The sequence below is a fragment of the Brachionichthys hirsutus genome, chromosome 12 (genome assembly GCF_040956055.1).
Source record: "Brachionichthys hirsutus isolate HB-005 chromosome 12, CSIRO-AGI_Bhir_v1, whole genome shotgun sequence".
In the NCBI taxonomy this organism is placed as follows: domain Eukaryota; kingdom Metazoa; phylum Chordata; class Actinopteri; order Lophiiformes; family Brachionichthyidae; genus Brachionichthys; species Brachionichthys hirsutus.
The window spans coordinates 1326603-1348053 of record NC_090908.1 but is presented as its reverse complement, the minus strand read 5'-3'; the positions used below and the strand labels follow the sequence as shown (position 1 = coordinate 1348053).

General features: G+C 45.7%; 1 protein-coding gene across 1 annotated transcript in view; it reads left to right on the top strand.

The window, feature by feature from the left end:
• Positions 1-200: 200 nt before the first annotated feature.
• Positions 201-21451, top strand: part of zmp:0000001200 (dedicator of cytokinesis protein 9) — a 36766-nt gene continuing 15515 nt past the window's right edge. The window contains exons 1-16 of the mRNA XM_068746743.1: positions 201-365; positions 8417-8533; positions 11217-11306; positions 12132-12214; positions 13229-13298; positions 14922-15017; positions 15291-15425; positions 17574-17748; positions 18656-18708; positions 19369-19443; positions 19516-19656; positions 20093-20305; positions 20489-20611; positions 20765-20847; positions 21064-21186; positions 21341-21420. Coding sequence (XP_068602844.1) covers positions 201-365; positions 8417-8533; positions 11217-11306; positions 12132-12214; positions 13229-13298; positions 14922-15017; positions 15291-15425; positions 17574-17748; positions 18656-18708; positions 19369-19443; positions 19516-19656; positions 20093-20305; positions 20489-20611; positions 20765-20847; positions 21064-21186; positions 21341-21420 — 1822 coding nt within the window. The remainder of the gene's footprint in view (positions 366-8416; positions 8534-11216; positions 11307-12131; positions 12215-13228; positions 13299-14921; positions 15018-15290; positions 15426-17573; positions 17749-18655; positions 18709-19368; positions 19444-19515; positions 19657-20092; positions 20306-20488; positions 20612-20764; positions 20848-21063; positions 21187-21340; positions 21421-21451) is intronic.

Here is a 21451-nt window from a genome sequence, read left to right as displayed (position 1 = left end):
TGGCTAAAATTACAGTGAGACTCTCCTCTGTGCGTATAAAGTAATTCTCTACCCATCGCCTGGATACTGGTGTTTTCTGCCCAACCTGAAGGGGTGGATTTGCGGGTCGGAGTTAGACCATGGACCAGGAACGAGCCGGGGATGTTCCAGGAAGCTGGGTCACTGGACAGCTCTCCTGACTCCCGACTGGACCTGCAGGAATGGGCTGCACGACCAGCGCCGTGGTGTTAGACGGGCTGCGCACCGTCCTGGAGAGGAACTGTAGCGGCTACATCTGTAAGGGGGCAGCCGAGCCCCCGGGTCCATCTGAGGCTGAGCGGGCACTGAGTCGGAGAGAGTCGCGTGTGTTCCCCACACCACGGGTAGTGAAGGTGTGTGTGTGTGTGTGTGTGGAAACGCCTCACCTCAGCGTAACGATGAAAACCGCTGGATTATGTTTAAAGGCTTTTTCAAGGCAGTCGTAATGATGCTCATAAAAAGGGGATTATGGTAAAAACAACAAACGAATCATTTCCTGTTTTCTTTTTTTCTGTTATAATACAATGATATAAATGATTATTGTTACAGCCCTCCTGCTGCGGGGCCATTCATCTGCTGAATGATTCAGATGTTAATACATGAAGGTGGAGAATCTAATCGAAACATCCCATAGTAGCACTAAACCACTCCTGCTGGTTTCATCATGCGCCTGGGGGGGGGGGGGGGGCGTCGATGGGGGCATCTTGAATCCAGTCACCGCTCCTCACCTGTAAACCGGAAGGCCGAGCGGAGTTTCTACTTTCTACGCCACGCCGGCTTGTCCTGCCCGTTCTGCTAGTTTACTTTCTACTGTTCGTGTGTGACGTCTTGTTCGTGTCGCTGGTTCGTCGGATTCACCGGAGAAAGCCGAGAGAATTAGGTCAAGGGCATCACGGCCGCCTCGCCCGGCTCAGGATGGTCTCGTGATCCAGACGGGTCAATTAATCCGCCCTCAGCTTTTAGCAGTCTGACGCAGCCAAGTGTGTTCAAGGGTTAAACGTCGATGCAGAGCATCATTAAGTTTAGCTTTCACCTTTTGGCTAGCATTATTGTATTTATACAATATGTTTTAGGGCTTATATAATAAATAGTTATGAAATAGAGAAAGTATGCGAGCGTTTTGGCCTTTTTGGCACCAAAAAAAAGTCGTTTTGATTTCCGTGAACACCCGCACCTCACCAGGAACAGATGCCTGCGCATACCCGATCATACCTGGCTGGAGGCTCCGCCCTCCTCACTGCCAATCACATCAGCAGTGATCCATTTATTTGTTTATGCAGCTGCACTGGCGCTGCAACAAACTGAAAGGAGCTGCTGGGATAGAACAAAGGTTCATGAGCTCAGCCTCGGAAGAAAGTTCTAAAGGAGAAGCGTCCTGCAGCCCAGACATGGACGCCAGTAACATGGACCCCTCCCACATCGGCTCTATCCCCGTGTTTAAAGGGCAGCTCCAGAGAGATGGATGTGAAGTTTAGTAATGCAAACGACAGCATTCATTAGACTTGTACTTGTTTTCACACATTTAAATGCTAACCTGTATGGAACTTCTACCTCGGTGGCCCAATCTCAGGTGGGACGCTGAGGTGGTGACAGCTGGGACAGACGGTGACCTTGAGGTGGAATTTGACAATTGGATGAGTCGTGATCTCTGTGATTATAATACGTGTTGAATATTTAAGTCCAGTTTCTCCTGTTGAGGCGGTTCTGCAGGTGGTGTGTCTTTTCGAGTTGGATGGATGATCTGTGCAGCAGTTTCATTTCCTGCGCTGTACCAAATAGGTGGGATTCTGGCCTACACACACACACACACACACACACAGAGACAATGCTGAGGGTGATCTTTAGGAGTGGAGTAAGTAAATAAACAACCTTTTCTTTTTAGTGCTCTCTGCTCAGGACATCTAAGGACCGCCTCCTCTCTGATTCTCAATTGTGTGTTTGTCTAACTTCTCTGGTCTCAAGAAAGATCAAGGACTGGTCTATTTCTGGTCTGCTGTATTATCTTAGTTTTAATTCCCTTGCTTTATGGTTCTGACCAGATGTTAGTTTCACCAGATGAGGCTGCAGGGCGATGGCAACGCCGTCACGGATGGAAACACCTTTTTTCGCTCATGATTTGGGTGTGGCTCCTAGATGATTGTATTATCCACAAAGTATACCCAGTGGCGTTGATGAAGTACTTAACTAGGACTGCATGTCATCGAGCAGAAATGTTTTCATAGGTTGCATTTTAATACATTTACTTTCCTAAGGCGACAGACTTGTGATCAGATTTAAATCGATACCACTTCATTTCCTTTTCAGTTCCATTCTAGACCTTCTACACCGAGCGAGCGTGTTTTTGCTGTGTGTGGACGTAGAGCATTCTTCTTCCTTTGATTGTGGCTGTTGTAAACAGCCTGGAGATGAAGTACTGCCACCTTCTGGTGGTAATAATAAATTTTATTTATATAGCGTTTTTCTAAAAACTCAGTTGCTTTACATGTGTACATAAGATAAAAAACAGCATGTATACATAAATTAAAAACAGCAAATCAATACAGACAATAAAAGAGTAACTTTGTTACTATCACAGATAATCCAGGTGTGTGCTTATGAGGTGTTTTGGGTGTACTCTGTTTAGTTCTTACTAATAAGCACACAAATACAGAAATATAATGTATTTATTGTTAAATGAAAAATGCAACTATGTCTGATCTTTAACCTTTTATTGAACTATTTCTGCTTATTTAAATTTCTACATGCCATTGAAAGATCTTGAGCTCCCTGTAAAGGATTAAACAAACATTTCTATTTGCTTATTTAGATTTTTGGTTGTATTTATATTCCAATGAGATTTAGAGAGTTTTAGTGTCAGCTCATCTTCCCTTCCAATGGATTTACACTGTAAAACAACAGCAAAACTATGATGTTGTTCCTGGTGATTACTTTTGAGACTTTTGTCATTTTGAAAGAGTAGGTGTGTGTGTGTGTGTGAGTAGTTACTGGCTGTTATCTCCAGCACTCAGGCTCCTGGGCTTTGAAGATGTTCTTGCATCAGCAGCTTGATTTGACAGCAGCATTACTCGTATTCGATGCTGTTACAGTTAAGGCTTCGACTGATCAATACACTTATCCTTGTTTCTCTCTGCATTAGCCTTTAGTATTGTAACATTGATATTTTTAATCTGCATTATTTATTGATCTGGCTTTGTCGTGCCATCGTTATTACCATGTAGTTACTTCCTGTTATTTTTAACGTTGTTGCGTCCCACATCCGGTGACGGTGATGTCATTATTGGCCTGGATGGACGTCATGCGGCGCTATTATTGCCTTCACGTTAAAATCTCTCGGATGGACTGAAAGCAGGCTGCAGGAATGTTGATCCTGGTGCTGCCTCTGTAGCCGAGTGGCAAGAGGTGGGCCAATGTTTTTGTTACATTCCAGGTTACACCCTGTTTTTTTGCTTTATTCCCTGCTGCTAAGGCCAAGAGATTGCATCAATTCCTCGTTATGCAATGAAGAAGCCAGTAAATGTCCTGTCCAGGCAGAGAATTATACGTTTATAATATAAGGACGCGGTGTAGAAATGAATCAACAATGATGTCACAATAATATCTAATTGAAAACCGTAAAAAAAAACAAGGTGTTTATAGCGGGTAAAATCTCGAACCTGAACTATGAACGACTTTATCTGCTTGTTTGGCTTCAGTTCAATCTCTGACCTCAGACGTGTGCAGTGAATGAAAGCAGCTCTTTTGGTACACACACACTTCCAGTTCATCGACGGTGGGTAGAGCTCACGCTCGGCTTGGAGAAGAACCCACTTCTAAAACATCCTGTTGGTCCATCGGATCATTTCGTTGCTCAACTCAAGTGTTTGTTCTGTCACGAAAAGGGCTCAGTGGGCCTTCCTGTTCAGAACCCAGCACCAGCGGGCTCTGAAGGAACGCTGTTGCACTGGTTTCCATGGATAAATCTGCATAACACCGCGGGGTCTGAATTTAATTTAAGAAACAGGCTGTGCAACACCAATGTGTTATTTTGGAGTCGTGTATATCGGGCCTGCAGTGCAGCCTGGAGGCCTCGCTAAACGTAGTTCTCTTATGTGGAGAGAACGTCCGACTGGACATCAAAGACAAACGTCTCACACTTGTAATGTTACTCCTGACGCCTGTTTAACTATATTTAAGAACAAAGGTACATTTTCCTTTTTTTCACACAAAAATAGTATATTTGTTTATGTTTTCGTACCTGACGGTTTCGACTGACAGCTGCAGTCTCCCTCATGAGGATCCGAGCATTAATAGTTCGTTGACATGTTTACCGTATTTCACAAATGTGATTGTGGCGCATGCGTTAGTGCAAAGCCACATTTGCATTTCTTTGGAAACCATCTGCTGACTATGTACAGATGTAGTTTTAGTTCGGCAGGGATGTGTGCGGATGCCAAGCGACCAACAAGCGCACACTGCTTTGGCCGGACAGGAAGTGTATCCTGGCTCAAGTTGCTAAACCCCCTGAATGAGCTGATATCAAGTTCTGCTGCTCTGGATGTTTTCCAGAGGGCAGCTCACCCCGGGGGCTCCCTAAGTAGAGATGCCACACTCATGACAATAAGGGGGCCACAATTCAGTTTAATGCAATCTAAAAGAATAACGGATACATGCTGGCGTCTTCCTGCCTCAGGCTGCATCCCTCCTCCTAACCCTTGGAATAATGTGCAGCTCGAGTTCTCGCCTCGCCAGTCCGGATCTACCCAACTTGATATGACGTCATCTTCTCGCAGATGCATGCGATCCATTTGGATGTTTCTGAGTCTGCTTTATCTCGGCCATATGTTGATGGCAGGATCGTGTATCTACCCCCCCCTCCAGATGCACAGCGTAGATTCATCTTCCAGATGTGGAGTATAATCCAGTCATGAGTGGTCCTGACAATTTTCTGGAAATAAACAGACAAAATAAGCAAAGAATGGAAGCAGGAGCCTCGAATAAAAACGCCCTGCAGCAACTCAACAGGTCTAATCATGCCAATCGACCAACAAGTCACATGTAAGTTGAATGTTTGATGAAGGTGAGAAAACCTGGCAACCTCGCGTCGTTACCTGCTGCATCATATTACCTGTAGAGGAATAAAAGTGCTCTAGGCTTGACTCCATGTAGTCGACTTCCTCTTTCATCATAACTTGGAGCACAGCTAAATAGCTTTTAAGTACTAGAAACACTGAAGTGATATTAATTTATATTTGTGTGTGTAGAAACTGCGTTCTTATGTTAGAATGAAATGAACCAATGAAATAAACACGACCTATAAAACATTTATTCATTTAAGGAATATGCCTCTTCCCTGCGTGGGGCCCGCTGGAGCATGTGACGCTAGGTGGGGAGCAGCTGTTGGTCTGACCTGGCTCCTCCCCTTGGACTTAAACGCAGACGCAGGCGTGAAACGATAACATCCTCCCCTGCTGTGGAATCTGCAGGCCGACCCCTCTCTGAGGTGCCTTTGCTGGGGCTGCGTCCCGATGGAATGCCCCTCCAGCAGCAGCATCAACAGAAGCTTGAGGCGTCGTCAAATCAACACTTTGTGTCTGAGTTCATTCAGGGAACCAGCAATGGAACCTGGCTGACTCGTGCTTCCTGTCACAGATTGATAAGCAATCGCGCTGATCCAGCGTTCAACAATCTGCTCTTTGATCGGTTAATGTCGGCCGTCTGATCGGGTCAGTATTACCCAGGACGATCAGACGATCATGATCAGCTGTAGAGATCTGGGATTCGAGTACCCCACTATTGTGTAACTCTCTGCCAGTTTGTGCCTCTCGACCAAATTTAAAGCTCTTATTTCAGACGTCCACACAAGGCGTGGCCGCGCTGACCGGCTGTAGTAGTGGAGGAATGCATGGGCTTTGTTTGCCTTTGTCAACCGTGTGTCGCTGTGCAGGTGGATAGTGTGGATTCTGATTGCTCCATTGTGTGTGTGTGTGTTCAACTCCCTCGGGCAGCACAGCTGAGTGTGGGAGGGTCCGCCCCCTCCTCAGCGTGGGTGTGTGAGCCCACGACCAGAGGAGTCCGGGAAGGGAGGGTTCAAACACAAGTGTGTGAGCAGAAAGACAAACTTCCCAAACTCCCCTCCGGCGCCAGGAGCTTTCTCCGTTGGGTATGCCGTCTGTCCGCTTGTCTTTGGGACCCAGCTCAGAGAACTCGTCCAGCGGCCGCTGAGAATGCAAGGAAGGTCCAGCAGGGCTCCGAAGAAGGAGCTGGTCATTGAGAGTCCGCAGCAGTACAGGAGCCCGACCGCAGCGGAGGCTGAGGTAGACGCGCCGCCACAGCCGGTGGTGAGTCTCTAGTCATATCAGATTTGTTCGTTTAGAGCTCGTCTGGTTTGGGCTGAGCTTTTCTCTCCTGCGTGTCATCTGGAGGTCAAAGTCCAGCAGCAGGTGTCCCGTGAGCATCTCTGCCGACTCACCTTCGTCGGTTTGTTCGTGTCTCGCGTTGCAACTCGCATTCGGATTTTGCCACGTTTGCACCAACATAGAGGAACGATGAACTTTACCAGCACTTAACTACCTGCAGAAGAGCAGCACACGGCCTCCTCGGTTTGGAGTTAATGGACGATCTCGGCTTGTAAAACATTTAATTTGGCTCAAAAGTCAACTCTGATGGCGGAGGTGGGTTCCCTCTCCCGCGACGAAGGTGTTCAGGAGTCTCTCTGTCGCAGGAGATTGAAGGTATCAGTTGGTGGGGAGGCACTACACAGCTCCATTGTTCATTGCTGGGGGGGGGGGGGGCAGCTTAACAGCTGCTAGATCAGTGTGCAGAGGGAGGGCAAGAGAAGACTTCACAAGGTTCTGGTTTACTGGGACGTTGCGGCCAAAGACAAACGGCGTAAATCACCAAGGGGGTGTAAGAAACCGTCGCCTCGCCCTAATGGGACAGGCGCATATGATGAAGTTGGGACTAGAGCCATTTGTCAGGACTGTGGTTTGAGGGAATGGCTGAGCTCTTACCTCTGACGTTCATGTTGTTACTCGTTGCTGAGGGCAGTGTTTGGTTGAGCACCTTCAGTCGCTGACAAAACGGTGTGGAGGAGCCCAGAGGGACTGGAGGAAAACGAGTCATAGACGAGCAGAGGAAAGGGTCACGACCATTCAGCCGGAGTCAAATCTCAATCCCTGTGGATTGCAGTTTGGTGGAATACGGCACAGCCCAAGCTTTTCGTGCCAAAAACCAGGATCTTTATTCTTTGGTTTTGTGCTTATATCTGGAAAATATTTCTGTGTCTGTTCTTTTCAACTGGACTTTGGTCGATTCTGACGGGGCAGCGATCATTCCCTGCTGGTCTTCAGCATTCACAGCCCAGCTGTGCACGCCGGTGGAGGGAGATCAGATGGCCGTGTGTGTAGCGCTCGCTTGACTTGACTTGAAATGACAGAAATCTCTACAAGGTCTTTACTTGTTCTACCTGCACCAATCTTAACATTGTATTTTATCATTTTGGTGAGTGACTGCATGTAACTTTGTCATGTTTAGACACAGTTTTGGATAAACGATCAACTGATAACACCACAGCCCGTTTAGGCCGCAGACACGCCGTCTCCGTCTTCTTGTCCTTGGGACAGATTCAGCGTCCTCCCTCTCGGCCCTCGTTGGGAGCCGTCCTCTGTTATTGACAAGGTTGCTAGAAACGCGTAGTTAAAGCAGGTCAACACCATGCATGGCGCTGCCTGAGATCCTGCTGGCATCGTCGGACCCAGACGTCCTGGCAGCGTGAGAGCTTAGTGGGTCAGCACTTCAACATTATGCAGACAGTCTGAGGTGATGCACCATAAATCCACCTTTTGAGATTGGGCTCGTTCATCAGAATGCATTTCTGCTGTCAGAAGGTACAAGGCTCGATGCTACTTCCCTCAGCTGCATCGTTAGACTCTCCTTCTGTCTTATTTAATATAATTCTAACTGTTCATATACACAGCTGTCTGTCTGTGTCTTACATAAACTCCAGGCTTCATTTAGTTTGTTGTGAATATCTGTCTGGTGCTAATCTGGAAAATTATACACATTATAAATTTAATACATAAAGCTTTTACCTTGTTTGTATCTTGGTTTTTCACATTGATTTCATTTTGTGTGGTTTCCGTGGAAACGTATTGCTGCGGTCGACTCTGTAAGGTGCTCATTTTGACTGGAGCGGATCTGGAAAACTATATATTTATGTTTTACCAGTTTTTACACATAAATTAGTCATGAAAACAATATTTTTGTTTTTATACAGACTCATTTCAGTTTCTTTTTTATTCCATTGAAGAATGTTTTAAGACGCTTCGTCCTCAAGATGTAGCCGTATGTTTTCCCCTACTGCAGGCTCGATGTTTTTTTGGGTGCACTTCTTTCAGCATTCCTTATCTGTGTTCTGCAGGTGAAACCGAAGGTGACCGAGCCGCTGGACTATGAAAATGTCCTGGTCCAAAGAAAGACGCAGATTCTCAGCGATGTCCTCAGAGATATGCTGCAGTTCCCCGTGGAGGACTTCGAGGTGAGCTTTAACGTTATTTTGGAGGGCGTAAGCGTCTAACTGTGGATGTGATGTCAGGCTGGAGGTGGGATATAGTTTAGGGAGTGTTAATAACTCCTCCACAGTTGGACCTTTGATTCCCAGCAGGGCTACTCCTGTAGCGTCTGTGGAAAGAGGGATAAAGATAGGAACTCATTATAAAGTGCTCCGCGGCCACACAGGGTCGCCCACTGGCTGGCCAGCATCATCGTTTGCCCGCTCTCTCTCCTGCGTTGTTTGGGCTTTGTCCCTGGCGTTTTACGAGCCCTGGGTGACGCCGTTCACACACGCTTTCTTTCTGTTTACATCCTTTCATGCTGCAGGAAAAAAAGGTTCAAGGGTCCGTCTATTTAATTGCCTCATTCTCTCACCAGACAGAGCAAGTGTTATCTCCAGCCACATTGTACAGGATGTTTGCTCCTTTCGCATTTTCCGCAATGCGGACGGAAAATCTGGAATGGAAATCTGGCCCCTGTTGGTACTCCAGGAAATGAGACAACGTTAAAAGGTCTGTCCTTACCGGCAGAAGAAATGAGACAACCGGACGATTCTAGAATCTGTCCCTGCTGCTCCCAGGACACTGGAAAGTGTTGGAAACTGATGATTTGCTTATTAGGGTTCTGAAGAAATTTCAAGAAGTAGAAGAAGCGGGTGCCCCTCCCTCCTTCAGTTTCTTAAAGCTTTAACTAAGCTTTCACTCGGTGCTTTGTTTTTTATTATTTTCAAATAGATTTGATAAAAACACAAATTCCAGTCCTGTCGCCCCCGTAGGAATATGTTGAGCAGCACCGTTCAGAGTTCAGCCGCTTTGGCCATTCAATCAACACGATGTCATTTCGTCAACAATTAAGTCTAAAAAGAAAAAAAAAATACACAATTGTATAAAGTAGAAACGTTTATATATATATATATATATAAGACAGTCGATTTTGGTAGTAAAAGGCTAATCCCACAGATATTCTGTGATTAACACTACAATAATGACTCCAGCCACAGGATTGGTTGAGTTCTTCCTCTACTGTTACTTTTTAGCAAGCTAAACACTGCTGCCCCCTGTGGTTACAATTATGTACTACGCATGGCTGTTTGAATTCACAGACATCACCGGCTTTGTGCGTAGTTTATTAGGACAAATCATGTAACACTACTTGCTAACTCGGCTCGAGAGAAGTTTATTCCTCCATAAAGATGCGTTTATATATAACTTATAACTATAAATCTGGAACCTTAGCAGCAAGAATTTTTAAAGCATTGGCTTCACAGCAGGTTCTGCAGCAAATGGGCAGAGTGCAGAATGTATGTTGACTCAAAGCACACTATGTGTTTGTCTTAATAACGGACCACCCAGTGCAGGTCTGTTGCTAACGTAGCCCATGTGTTATTAATCCATCTTTTTTGGACAACAATTGAGGCCGGTGGACGAAAAGAATAAGTAAATTAATCAATTTAATTAAATATAAATGTTGTTGTGGCTACAATCTTATCATGGAATTTGTATTCAGTAATAAAAAACAAAGAAAATAAATTAACATCAGTTTGAAATTAGGATATTTGAGGACTGTACTCGGATGCTGCTGTAATGTCTGGAAGCATGCCTGGATCAATTTAGGCTGAGGACGTCATTTTCAGAATAAAATGTTGGTATTCCATCTTCATTTTGGGACTCTTTTCACCAAAGATTCTCCACGGTGACTTTTGGCCCAATTAAACGCTTCCTGTTGCCCACATCCTGGCTCCTGCTTGTTTATTTCTGCCACTTGGCTTGCACAGATTACCGTCTCCTCTGCAGGAAACCTGGCTAGCAGAGAGGAACGGGAAACTCCAGGTTCACACATTAGAGGTCGGTTTGGAATTTGCCGCAGTTGATGCAGAACCACTGGTAGGTCAGAGGAACATAAAGGCAGGAGATCAAAAAGGCCGTTCAGCCTTTAAGATGGTGCCATGTGAGACATTAAGAAATGATCGGAGCCCAAAATGAGGCACGACACGTGCATTTGTGTAACTGCAGAACCATTTCCACAGATTTTCCTCCTGTAATGTTATAATGCGTCTCAAATGGAAGTTTGCTCATAGTTTCCCTTCAATAAACAAAATGTAGTCAGAATAGCTTCTGATTCAGTCTGCACTGAAGTGAATTTGAGAGTTAATGGTGTGAAAAACCACGTCTCACTTTTAATTAAAATGTGCCGGGAAAAGGTTGCATTTCCCTTCAGCCCAGCCATCTGAACACGCATCACCTAATCCTGGTATTCTGCAGGGATTGCATTAAGGCACTTTTACATTTCAGAATGAATCCTCCTGCTACGTGATGGTGATGTTGCCGTAGCCGCTGGTCTTTGCTGCTTCTGACAGCACTAAATCGGGCCTGTTGGTTTGATGAAGTGTCGGGCGGACTGTGTCCTGAAATGCGAGCAGGGCAGCGTGGCGGCGTGTTGACTCTCGCCTCGCAGCGGGAAGCAGAACGGGTGCTTCGGCGACTGAAACATTGTTCATACTGTAGATGTGACTGAAGAAACGAATGGCTGCTTGTGTGCCGGCCGTCTCCCGCTACTTTCACAATGTCAGCTGAGATGGGATCGCTGGATATTTGCACAACAAAGTTTTGTCCCATAATTCCCCTGGTTTGTCTCTTTAGTTGATTTAACTGTTCTTTTTTTTTTGGCAGATTTCCACTCTGAGGCGTCAAGGGAGGACGCTCTACCCGACGGTGCCTGAGAATGCAGAGAGGGAGGCCCAGAGTCTGTTTGTCCAAGAGGTGAGCTGCTTAGAAAGCGCCTGAGAACATGGCTCAGCTTCTTAGTTTGAGTTAAATGATCTTACAAGCGTCTGCGTTTGAGTCTGACGCGATGGCTCCAACGAACTGAAGCTGGCCAGCAGCAATAATCTGGAGCTCACACATCGCCTAACGTGAGCCGTGACGTGCGCCAGGAAGTAGCCGGTACAAGCTGCATCATAAATGCAATCTGTACTCATTACACATCATTACTGGAGCAGCTGGAACATTTATAGGACATGGGAATAACTATATATAATTCAGTTCCATGTTTTATTGTGAGACTACTCCAGATACTCCTAGAAGCACTCGCTGCCGTCGTTCTCGCTCTGCACATTGTTCTTACCTGCCTTGCCTGCCGTCATAAGGGCACAAACACCCGGGTAAGTGTGACATCATCAGGACATCTGTGTGGATCAACCCAGCGGGAACCTCCCCAAACTTCCCGACTCCTCTCCTGACCGGGCTGCATTTCGACTCCCTCACAGAGCGATTCTTGTAAACGGCACCGGCGAACGTCTCCTATCAGTGACTCACAGCAAACGGATGTCTTTCATCCAAGTAAACAAAGGAGTGCGGATCGGCTGAATAACAATCACCCCGGTTTCCTGTAAGGCCTCCGTATGAAATCTGATCGCATCTGATGGTCCAACACAGCGTAACACTGTTCGATACATGTGATTATAGATTATAGATGTCTCGAGGCGTTCATGAACGGAGGAGATGCTGTGCGTGACGCGGACACAATGCTAAATGCAGCACAGTCCACTGTACGTTATTATGGTCTGTTCTGCCTTTCCCTTTCAGTGCATAAAGACCTACAAGTCCGACTGGCATGTTGTTAACTACAAGTACGAGGACTATTCTGGAGACTTTCGACAGCTCCCAAAGTAGGTGGAAAACCTGACACTGTTTTCTCTCTCTCAATATTTAGTATTAATGCGGCGCTGTGCCAAGACATTCCTTCAATGGGCAAGTAGGAACAGCGACTCGCTGTAATATGTGCATGCCGACGGTCTTAAACAGTGTCATAGTGCGCACACACACACACACACACACTCCCAAACTGTCATTTCTGTTTTCAGACTCGTGTTTTTCTGTCCTTTGTAATTTTAAGGAAACTAAGCATACGGTTTTTATTTCCACCAAACAACAGTGTAATTCTTACAAGGTGGAGGATCGCGCTTCCCCGCAGCCGGGGTGGAAACCTCTCCCCTTACTTTGTTGTCAGCTCCAGCCGCTTCCCTAAAGAATATCTTTTACTGCCAATTGTTAAGAGTACGAGATGACAATGGCTTTACGTCTTTGACTCTATATTGCTGCCAAATGTCCTGTCATTTACGCAATCTGGGGAAGTTAGCACAATCCATCATGACGCAGACCGCCAGCTAAAAACTATTTATGGTAAATTCATTCTTTACTTTTGGCAAAAGGTTGTTTTCCAGCGGGGAGTGAACACCTTGATGCAGGATCGGTCTCCAGGAACAGTCCAGCAATGATTTTTAAAGCTCCTGGAAATTTACATTTTCCATGATTATCTATTTTGTACTTGAGGGGAAAATATCGCTTCATCTCGGATCGCTTCATCTCGGATCGAATGTGCAGGAAAGATTCAGAACCTTAAAGCAAATGAGCAAAAGTCATCGCTATCCTTAATATCCAGGACTGTTAAACTTCTCATTTCAGTTAACAACCCTAAAATGTGCAAAAACATCAACAGTGAATGTGTTGTGTGACAAAAGTGAGGAAAATAAATAAAATGAGTTTGCCTGTTTATCATTAAAAATAGAAACACTTTTCTGAGTCATGTAAAACAAAAATTGTTGAAATTGAATAAATAAATCATTGTTTACATGCACTATAGAATTCTTTTTTGATGGGAATTGGAATTGATTCTTTTACAGCAAAGTGTCCAGGCCTGATAAACTTGCTGTCCATGTATTCGAAGTCGACGAGGATGTGGACAAAGATGAGGTGAGTCTGTGAGCAACTTCAGTTTATTCTACTAGTGAACAAAGTTCTACTCGGGGTGATTTACTCCAGTAGAAGCCCAGCCCAGAAAATAGAAAAGCATCATGCCTCTAAATGTGCTGAAAACCAGTCGGCAGTTTCGCCTTTCCTGTTTTCGTCATCGCTCTAAAATAGATGAAAGGCTTTTTCGTGTCTAGCAGCTGAATTTAAGGGAAAGAATTAAGTCGAATTAGATGTACTTTTTCTGGGGTCTCCAAGCAGCAGAGATATTTTAATGCCCCGTTTGGATATTTTCATCTACTTCTACTTCCTGTTTGATGGAGTGGGGGTGAGTTTTGTACAGAATAAATGTGAGCATTTGTTGTTTTTGGATCAAACGCTCCGATTTGGTGTGACTCTACAAAGACGGACAGAAATGTTATTTAGACGTGGCTTTAAGGCCGCGCTGCCTCACAAGATGTATGAAGATGATCCCGACCTCTTCTCTCAGACCGCGCCTCCTATAGATGTTAAAATTACACAGTCTACACACCACAAAGAGCCTTTTTACCCTTTAACTTGATGGAACTCCAAGTGTCGGATCATCGGGGGGTCGGGGTCTCTCCTGCTCCGCCTCAGTCGGGACTTGGAAAAACAACGATCCAAATCGCCCTTCATTAAAGCCGCGTCTGTCTCGCTCGGCTCGCCGTAGTTCCTCAGCAAGGTAGATGAAAGGAAGAAGATTTGAACAGTTCTCTAAAATCACCAGGAAAAAAAATGTGAATTCTTTTAAAACGCTGTTTTGAACCACATGGAACATGTTATGATTTAGTTCCCACGTTTTCTGACTGTAACACTAAAAAACAAAAGTGACTTTTTTCTTTTCTCTTTGGCAAAGTTTTCGGGAGCGAACCAGAGTCCAGAGAGAATAAAGCCAGTGATTTGTCTGCCGCTTGAATTTTGTCTAGACACTGACGAGGAGAATCGGGCACTGAACCTCTCCAGATGCTTTTTAGATCACTTTACAAGGCACATTTAAAATATTACAACTTCTGCCGGGACTATTAAAAGCCCTGCTTGCTGCATTGGACTGAGGAGAGGAAGCCGTGCTGGACCAAGGTTCATACATCTTGAAAGGCTATTCACGCTTCTGGTGCAAAACTGTCCTTGTACAATCGAGCTGGGAAATGGAACTCTAAATGTCTCATCTTCTGCTTAATGCGAAGCTGATCTAAACCAGGGCAGCGGTTCAGGGTTTGTTCTCATCTCCTCTTCCTAATTGGTTTATTTTTACAGATCACAATAGCCGGTGGATGGTGGCAGCGCGTGTTTGCTCGCATGTGTTCTCATGCGTCAGGAGTCTGTTTATTGTGTTTAATCTGCCGGTCTGTTTAATATTCCTCCTCCTGCTTGTTTGGACTGAGACGGACCTACATCACGATCACGTTGGGCTCTGTGTCCTCTCAAGCCGCAACAGCAAACGTCTTTTTTTAATTTGTGGAGTTGTTTGATTTTCAGTTTGAGCAGCACATTTAAAAATATATATATATATATATTTATACACAAAAAGTTGTATCGGGAGCATCGGTATTCCCTTGCCGTGTGTTCACTGTCAGGATGTTGATGCCTCGTCTTTGTCTCCTGCAGGACGCCGCCTCCCTCGGATCGCAGAAAGGCGGCGTCTCCAAACATGGCTGGCTGTATAAAGGCAACATGAACAGCGCTATCAGCGTCACGATGAGGGTGAGCGGCGAGGGGCACGCTGAGAACGGATATTAGTAATCGCATAATCTTGATTGGCAGGAAATTAAAGTACAAAACTTTGAATGAATGTTTCTCATTTGAGACAATATCCAGCTTTTCTGTGCTTCTGTGCAAACATTATACATTTTATACACAAAATTAATAAGTATAGACAATATTTTCTGATTATAGAAATTGAGAAATGAAAATATGTTGTGGAGGATTTGGTTTAAAGATAGTTTTCTAATCATCAGTTGAATTTCTTTGTTTCAGTCGTTCAAGAGGAGATATTTTCATCTCACCCAGCTTGGCGATGGCTCTTACAATCTGAACTTCTACAAGGATGAGAAGATCTCCAAAGAGCCCAAAGGAACCATTTTCCTGGACTCCTGTATGGGCGTGGTTCAGGTACGCGCAGAGTTCTTGTGTTAGAAAGGCAGCAAGTAATCCTACTTGCTGCCTTTCTGTGAGGAGTTAGAATGTTCTCCCCTTGCGTTGGTTCTCTCCGGGTTCTCCGGCCTCCTCACAAACTTGGGTCCAGGTCGTTATTCTGGGTTCTGTTCTCTATCAGGGTATTTCCTACTGTTCAAGGTGAGATTTGACCACGTGTCTCTGACTGATGCACGTGCGATCCCGGCGTGCTCGTTTTCCTGAAACCTGAGCGCTCTCCTCTCCAGGGTGTTGCTTTGCTGGTGAAACAAGGTGAATGCTGAGGTTTCACGTGAGAATCGATGCCATGTGCGAACGTCTGAAGGCCGAGCTGCACTGGATGCATTCTCTTCTGTCTGTCATTGTAATAGGTGGAAATAACGTGCTTTTACAGAAAGTCAGCTGGTGTGAATCAGATGTTTGTTGGTTATCAGCCCAAAATGTAAAAATGGATGCCGCTGCTGTCTGAATGAGTTTAAGCTTCTTGGAGGATTCATCAGTTGTGGTGTCTCTGCTGTCCCCTGAGCTCCCCTAAACCTCCGCACCCCCCAGTCCTCCACCGCAGACCTCCAACTCGCTTACATTCCTCAGTGGTCAGAAAAGTAAGATAAAAATGAGCCTCCTGATTCACTCCGGTCTAGCGATGCTCTTCTGTATTTAATGGCACGGAAACATCACTTTTAACTCCTTTTACATAACATGTAAATAATCTGTTTTATCCAGATTTACAACAAGGAAAGGAGGGGGGGGGGGGGGGGGTATTTTATTCCATTCATAATAAAGCACCGCAAAAATACACAGAAGACAAATCCAATAATTTAGCAAACCCTCAAACATCAGCAGAGGTGAGCTCTAATTCTAATTAGATTCTAATCTAATTCTGAATTCTGGGGGGGGGGGGTTCTTCATCAATGCGTCATGATGGGACTGCTGCGTTCATGCACGGTGGCATCATGGGGATTCTGAGCCGTGTGACCAGCCCCCAGCGCCAGGAGGGTGAGGGCTGCCCCCACCCTCCTGGCGCTGGGTGGGTGCAGTTGGGTTGTTCTGGTGGTCCAACGACTATGAAGAGAAGAGAGTTCTGTCTCTCCTTCTCCTCTTCGGTTCTCGTTCGGTCTTTCTGTTCCTTTTTAAATGGGTCCCGTATGTTCTCGCCTTCTCGGCCCGGCCTTGAGCCGGGTTCTGACAGAACAAACTCGACGATCCACTCTGATGAGGCGATCGGCCTCCTCCGTGATATTTCAGCTGCGCTCCTCCTCGTGGACTTCACAGCTGGCGTTTTCTGCTCTTCTGACTTTACAACGGACGGGGAACCAGCAGGGAAAGCTAGGAATGGATGTGCAGATGTTCAACCTGGCGTGATGTCATTGTGAGCCTCGAGCTGCTCCTCTTGCATCTGATTAAGCTGTCAGCGAATGGACCAGCACTTACAGAACTCCTCCACGTCGAGCAGGTGTGTGTGTCTCTCCGTGGGGCTAGCGAGGAGCTAAGAATCACTCGTGTGGTTTGTTGCTACTTCGTCCCTGCTGGAAGTGAACAGATTTTCCTGACCTGCCCAGTCGCTAAGGATTTGTGCAGCTCAGCAGTGCCCCCCCCCCAGGTACTCCCACTGACTGCTTACAGTAGTGAGACGGCGTCCCTATTCTTCTAAGACATCTCACTTGAAGACTTTGTCAAATTTCAAAGACAGAATTGTCAAATTGTAGCTGATTCTGCAATCGTTTGGCCGTGCTCAATAAATTCTGTCCCGCTGACGTCATGGCTGCTTGGAGGTCACCACATTCAGACGTCTTTGCTGTGGTCCTGGCAGAGCTGGAGGCCTCGTTCCACAGATGGAAACACTCCTTCCCTCCCCAGCGCTCATTGTCATTTTGTTAACTGTGGCAGATAAATTGCATCTGAGTTCAGCTACTGATCTCTCGCCAAAATAATGACTCACACTGTAGGTTTCGTTTTTAACTAAATGTTCTCATTTTAGGTCCCTTTTTTATATTGAGGAAGAATATTTAAAAATGCGCTGGTAGACAACAATACAAGGGAGGGAATGAGAGGTGAAATTAGAGCGAAGCAAGCTATGATTTTCACAATGAAAGTGAGGATCTGTTGTCTTTTTCCTCCGTCTTCCAGCACAACAAGGTTCGGCGGTTCGCCTTCGAGCTGAAGATGCAGGATAAGAGCACGTACCTGCTGGCTTCGGACAGCGAGGGAGAGATGGAGGATTGGATCAACACGCTCAACAAGATCTTGCACAGCAGCTTTGAGATTGCCATGCAGGAGAAGAGGAATGGAGACATTCATGATGGTGTGTGGGGGGAATTCTGTTCTCCAGTCTGGTAGAAACATCAGCTGGAAGCTGAATTTTGCACAACTGTTAACTTTATCAATTAATTTACAGGAATTTATTTTGTATTTATTATGTAGTTAAAGAAAATCTAGTAAATCTTCAGCTTCTTAAATTTGAATATGTTCTCTTGTTATGATAGTAATATAGCACGGTAATAATACACATGTTCATACAAACAAAAACAAAAACACACGCTATCATTTTATTCTTTTGGAAGATATGGTAGACATTTTTCTCGTTGCTTGGATTATTAACTGAGAAAAATTGTTGCCAAAAAAAGTAAATGCAGGAAAACAATCAAACGGTCCTAAAGATTTAATAAGCGTCCATAAATGCGTTTGATTGTAGGTGTTGCATTGGTGATATATATTTTGTTAGCTAATCTCCTAAAATGAAACGGTGGGATAATAATCCAGCATACGTGAAGATCCGGTTAATCCGCTCTTCATTATGAGCCCGTTTACGCTGCGATGCTGAGGATGTTTTCATGAGATGATCACCGCTTCCTCTCCCTGCAGTCTGGACCACCCAAGCTTTAATGCTCACCTCGGGTCTCGTACGAGGCTTAGCCATGCAGGGAAAGGGCTGAATAACCGTGCACTAAACGCTCCACCGATCCACCTTAACCCCCGAATCCTTAATGGTGCACGGGAGGGAAGAATCACTCATCTTGAGAGAGCCCCTTAAACTACGCTGTGTAAACCTGCAGTATTTGTACTTCAAATCCTGGATAACTGCCGTGCAGTTGAATTACTGTTTACCAAAATCTCACATGTCATTAAGCAATTAAGCCGGTTTTACGACACGAGACGGTTTAGTTTTTGGCTTCACCTCATACACCGATTAGACTTGTGTTTTCTTCTAGATGACGATCTTGGAAGGTCAGACGGTTCTTCTGGCAGTATGGACAGCTTTCAGGTAGGTCCTACTTTCTTCAGCTTTAACTGTCTTCGGCCCACATGTGGTTTGAATAAAGATTTAAGTGTTACTAATTATTCAGCTGACTTCCCAGTCATTTAGCGCTTGTGTGGATCAGATCTTACATTGCGCAGAGACCATTTGTTGTCATGTGGTGAAGTGAGACCTCTGAGTAACTTCTGCTTTATGACCTCTTCCTTTTTATTGCATGCAACACAACAAATTAATCATCAGGCCTTAAATGTGCATCCATTACTGTTCAGATGAGATAAGCTGGAGAAATGTTCCTGAGTGTAGAAACATCTGTTTTTAAATGATTTACTCACTGTTGACTTAAAGGCTGCTTTCTTTCCTGAAATGGATATTTGGTGCTTTAGAATAAGGATCTTCGTGCTGCTCCGGCGCAGAGTCGTCCGTGGAAACTTGTGGTAACCGTTAAATAGGAAATAGCTTGATAGGCTACGGTGAGCTGAGCTGAAATGTAAGCTGGTACCGCCTGACTCTCCCCCCCAGAGCCCGTCTGCTCCGCATGATCAGCCCTTCATTTCCAGATAGGTGCAATATCGCTCTGATGTCATACCAGCTGAGTGGAAACCTCTCAGGCAGGGCAGGGCGGAAGGTGGATTCAACCAAGTAAGGAAATGCCTGTCTTCTCCTCAGAGCACAAGAGACATCGAGTCCAGGATGAGAAGCGAGACCAGATTGAAGCTGTTCACCCTGGACCCCGACACACAGGTAAATCCCGCCTGGTGGCGAGACGAGGTCTGTCCTAACGGAATGTAACGCCTCTCCTTGCTCCGTCTTTAGAAATTGGATTTCTCAGGAATTGAGCCGGATGTGAAACAGTTTGAGGAGAAGTTTGGGAAGCGCGTTCTGGTGAACTGCAATGACCTGTCCTTCAATCTGCAAAGCTGCGTGGCAGAGAACGAGGAAGGCCCGACGACAAATGTAAGACACGAGGGAGCTTTGGTGACAGAAATATCACCGTCCGGCGGACTAAACGGGGATGAGAAGGTGTGTTTGAGCCGGGGTTGCCCAGCAACCAGGCTACAGACGCAGTAATGGGGACGACCCAGAGAATGGAGTCTGACGTCCTGCTGCTCCTCCGGCTGCTCTGTCTCACATGCACTCACATCGTTCACATCCACATGCGCTACTTGAGGTGCACCGATCCACCCCCATGTCCCGATCCTGGCCCCGCCCGGTCCTATTGATTATTTAGTTTGGCTTAGTGGCGACTGAATGTATTATATGACCTGTCAGAATCTTACTTTACCCCTCTGCCAAATATCTAGGAACACTTTGGTATTTAATGTAACATGAAATGACTTGCCGAGCGAGAATATGTCCATCATGCGTCTTCGTTGGTCCTTTCCTTCCCCAGGTGGAGCCGTTTTATGTCACCCTGTCCCTGTTTGACATCCAGAATGGTAGGAAGATCTCCTCTGACTTCCATGTGGACTTAAACCACCCCTCCGTAAGGGCCATGATGCCCAGTAGCACCAGTCAGTTTATGAACGGGGGAGGGGACGCCCACTCTGAGGGGCAGCGTTTGGTTCACGGCGTGCCTGAGGTGGCCTTGAAGTATCCACGACAGGTAAGTCGTGCTCATATTTGCTCTTAAACATCAGGCACAGTTCACCTGCTCCTGATTTAGTTTTCACATTTTGACACTGTCTCATAAATGGGCCAGACAAATGTGAAATGCTCTGAAAATGTCCTCCTGCAATAGACTGACATGATCACTGAAGACGTTCCAACAGCTTCACTGTCTCCGCAGGGGGTCTTCTCCGTAACGTGCCCCCACCCGGATATCTTCCTGGTAGCTCGCATAGAGAAGGTGCTTCAGGGGGGCATCAACCACTGTGCCGAGCCGTACATGAAGAGTTCAGACTCCACCAAGGTTTCCCTCAGATTACTCCACGTTACATGTTTTGCTCTAACGCTGACCTCGATTACACAGATCGTCTGTGTTGTCCACGTCCATCACAGCTTGTCCTCGGTGTGTTGTAGCGTCGCAGGGTTTAAACTGGCGTGTGTTCCTCTGTTCCACTAGGTGGCACAGAAGGTCCTGAAAAATGCCAAGCTGGCATGCAGCCGGCTAGGCCAGTACAGGATGCCTTTCGCCTGGGCAGCAAGGTACCTCACCTTTATTCCATGCTTCCTTTTTTGGGATTATATATAATAATGCAAAATGCCAAGCCCTGATGCTTCATGTCACTCTAAGTTGAATGTTAAATAGATTAATCAAATATGGAAATAACTATTAGCCGTGGACTGTACGCATCTTTGTCTGGTGAGTGTTTCTGCTCGTTCCAGCAGAAATGTTCCTGACCCTTCTTTTCCATTCTGCAGGCCTTTGTTCAAAGATGCTTCAGGAACGCTGGACAAAAATGCTCGTTTCTCAGCTCTGTACAGACAAGACGGCAACAAGCTGTCCAACGACGATATGCTGAAGCTGCTGGCTGATTTCAGAAAGTTAGTTTTGCCTCTTTAAGGGCTTTGTCTTATAAAATGTCTGAGTAGAATTACAGATGTTCTGGAAAGACAATGTGGAAAATATGCTCCTGTAGATTTAACTTTGGAGAATCCACCATTTCAGTTCTCACTGGAGTTTATTTCCCTTCTTCAGGCCGGAGAAGATGGCCAAGCTGCCGGTTATCCTCGGAAACCTTGATGTTACCATCGACAATGTCGCCCCTGACCTGACAAGTACGACCTCTAAATGTGCCCCATGCAGCCA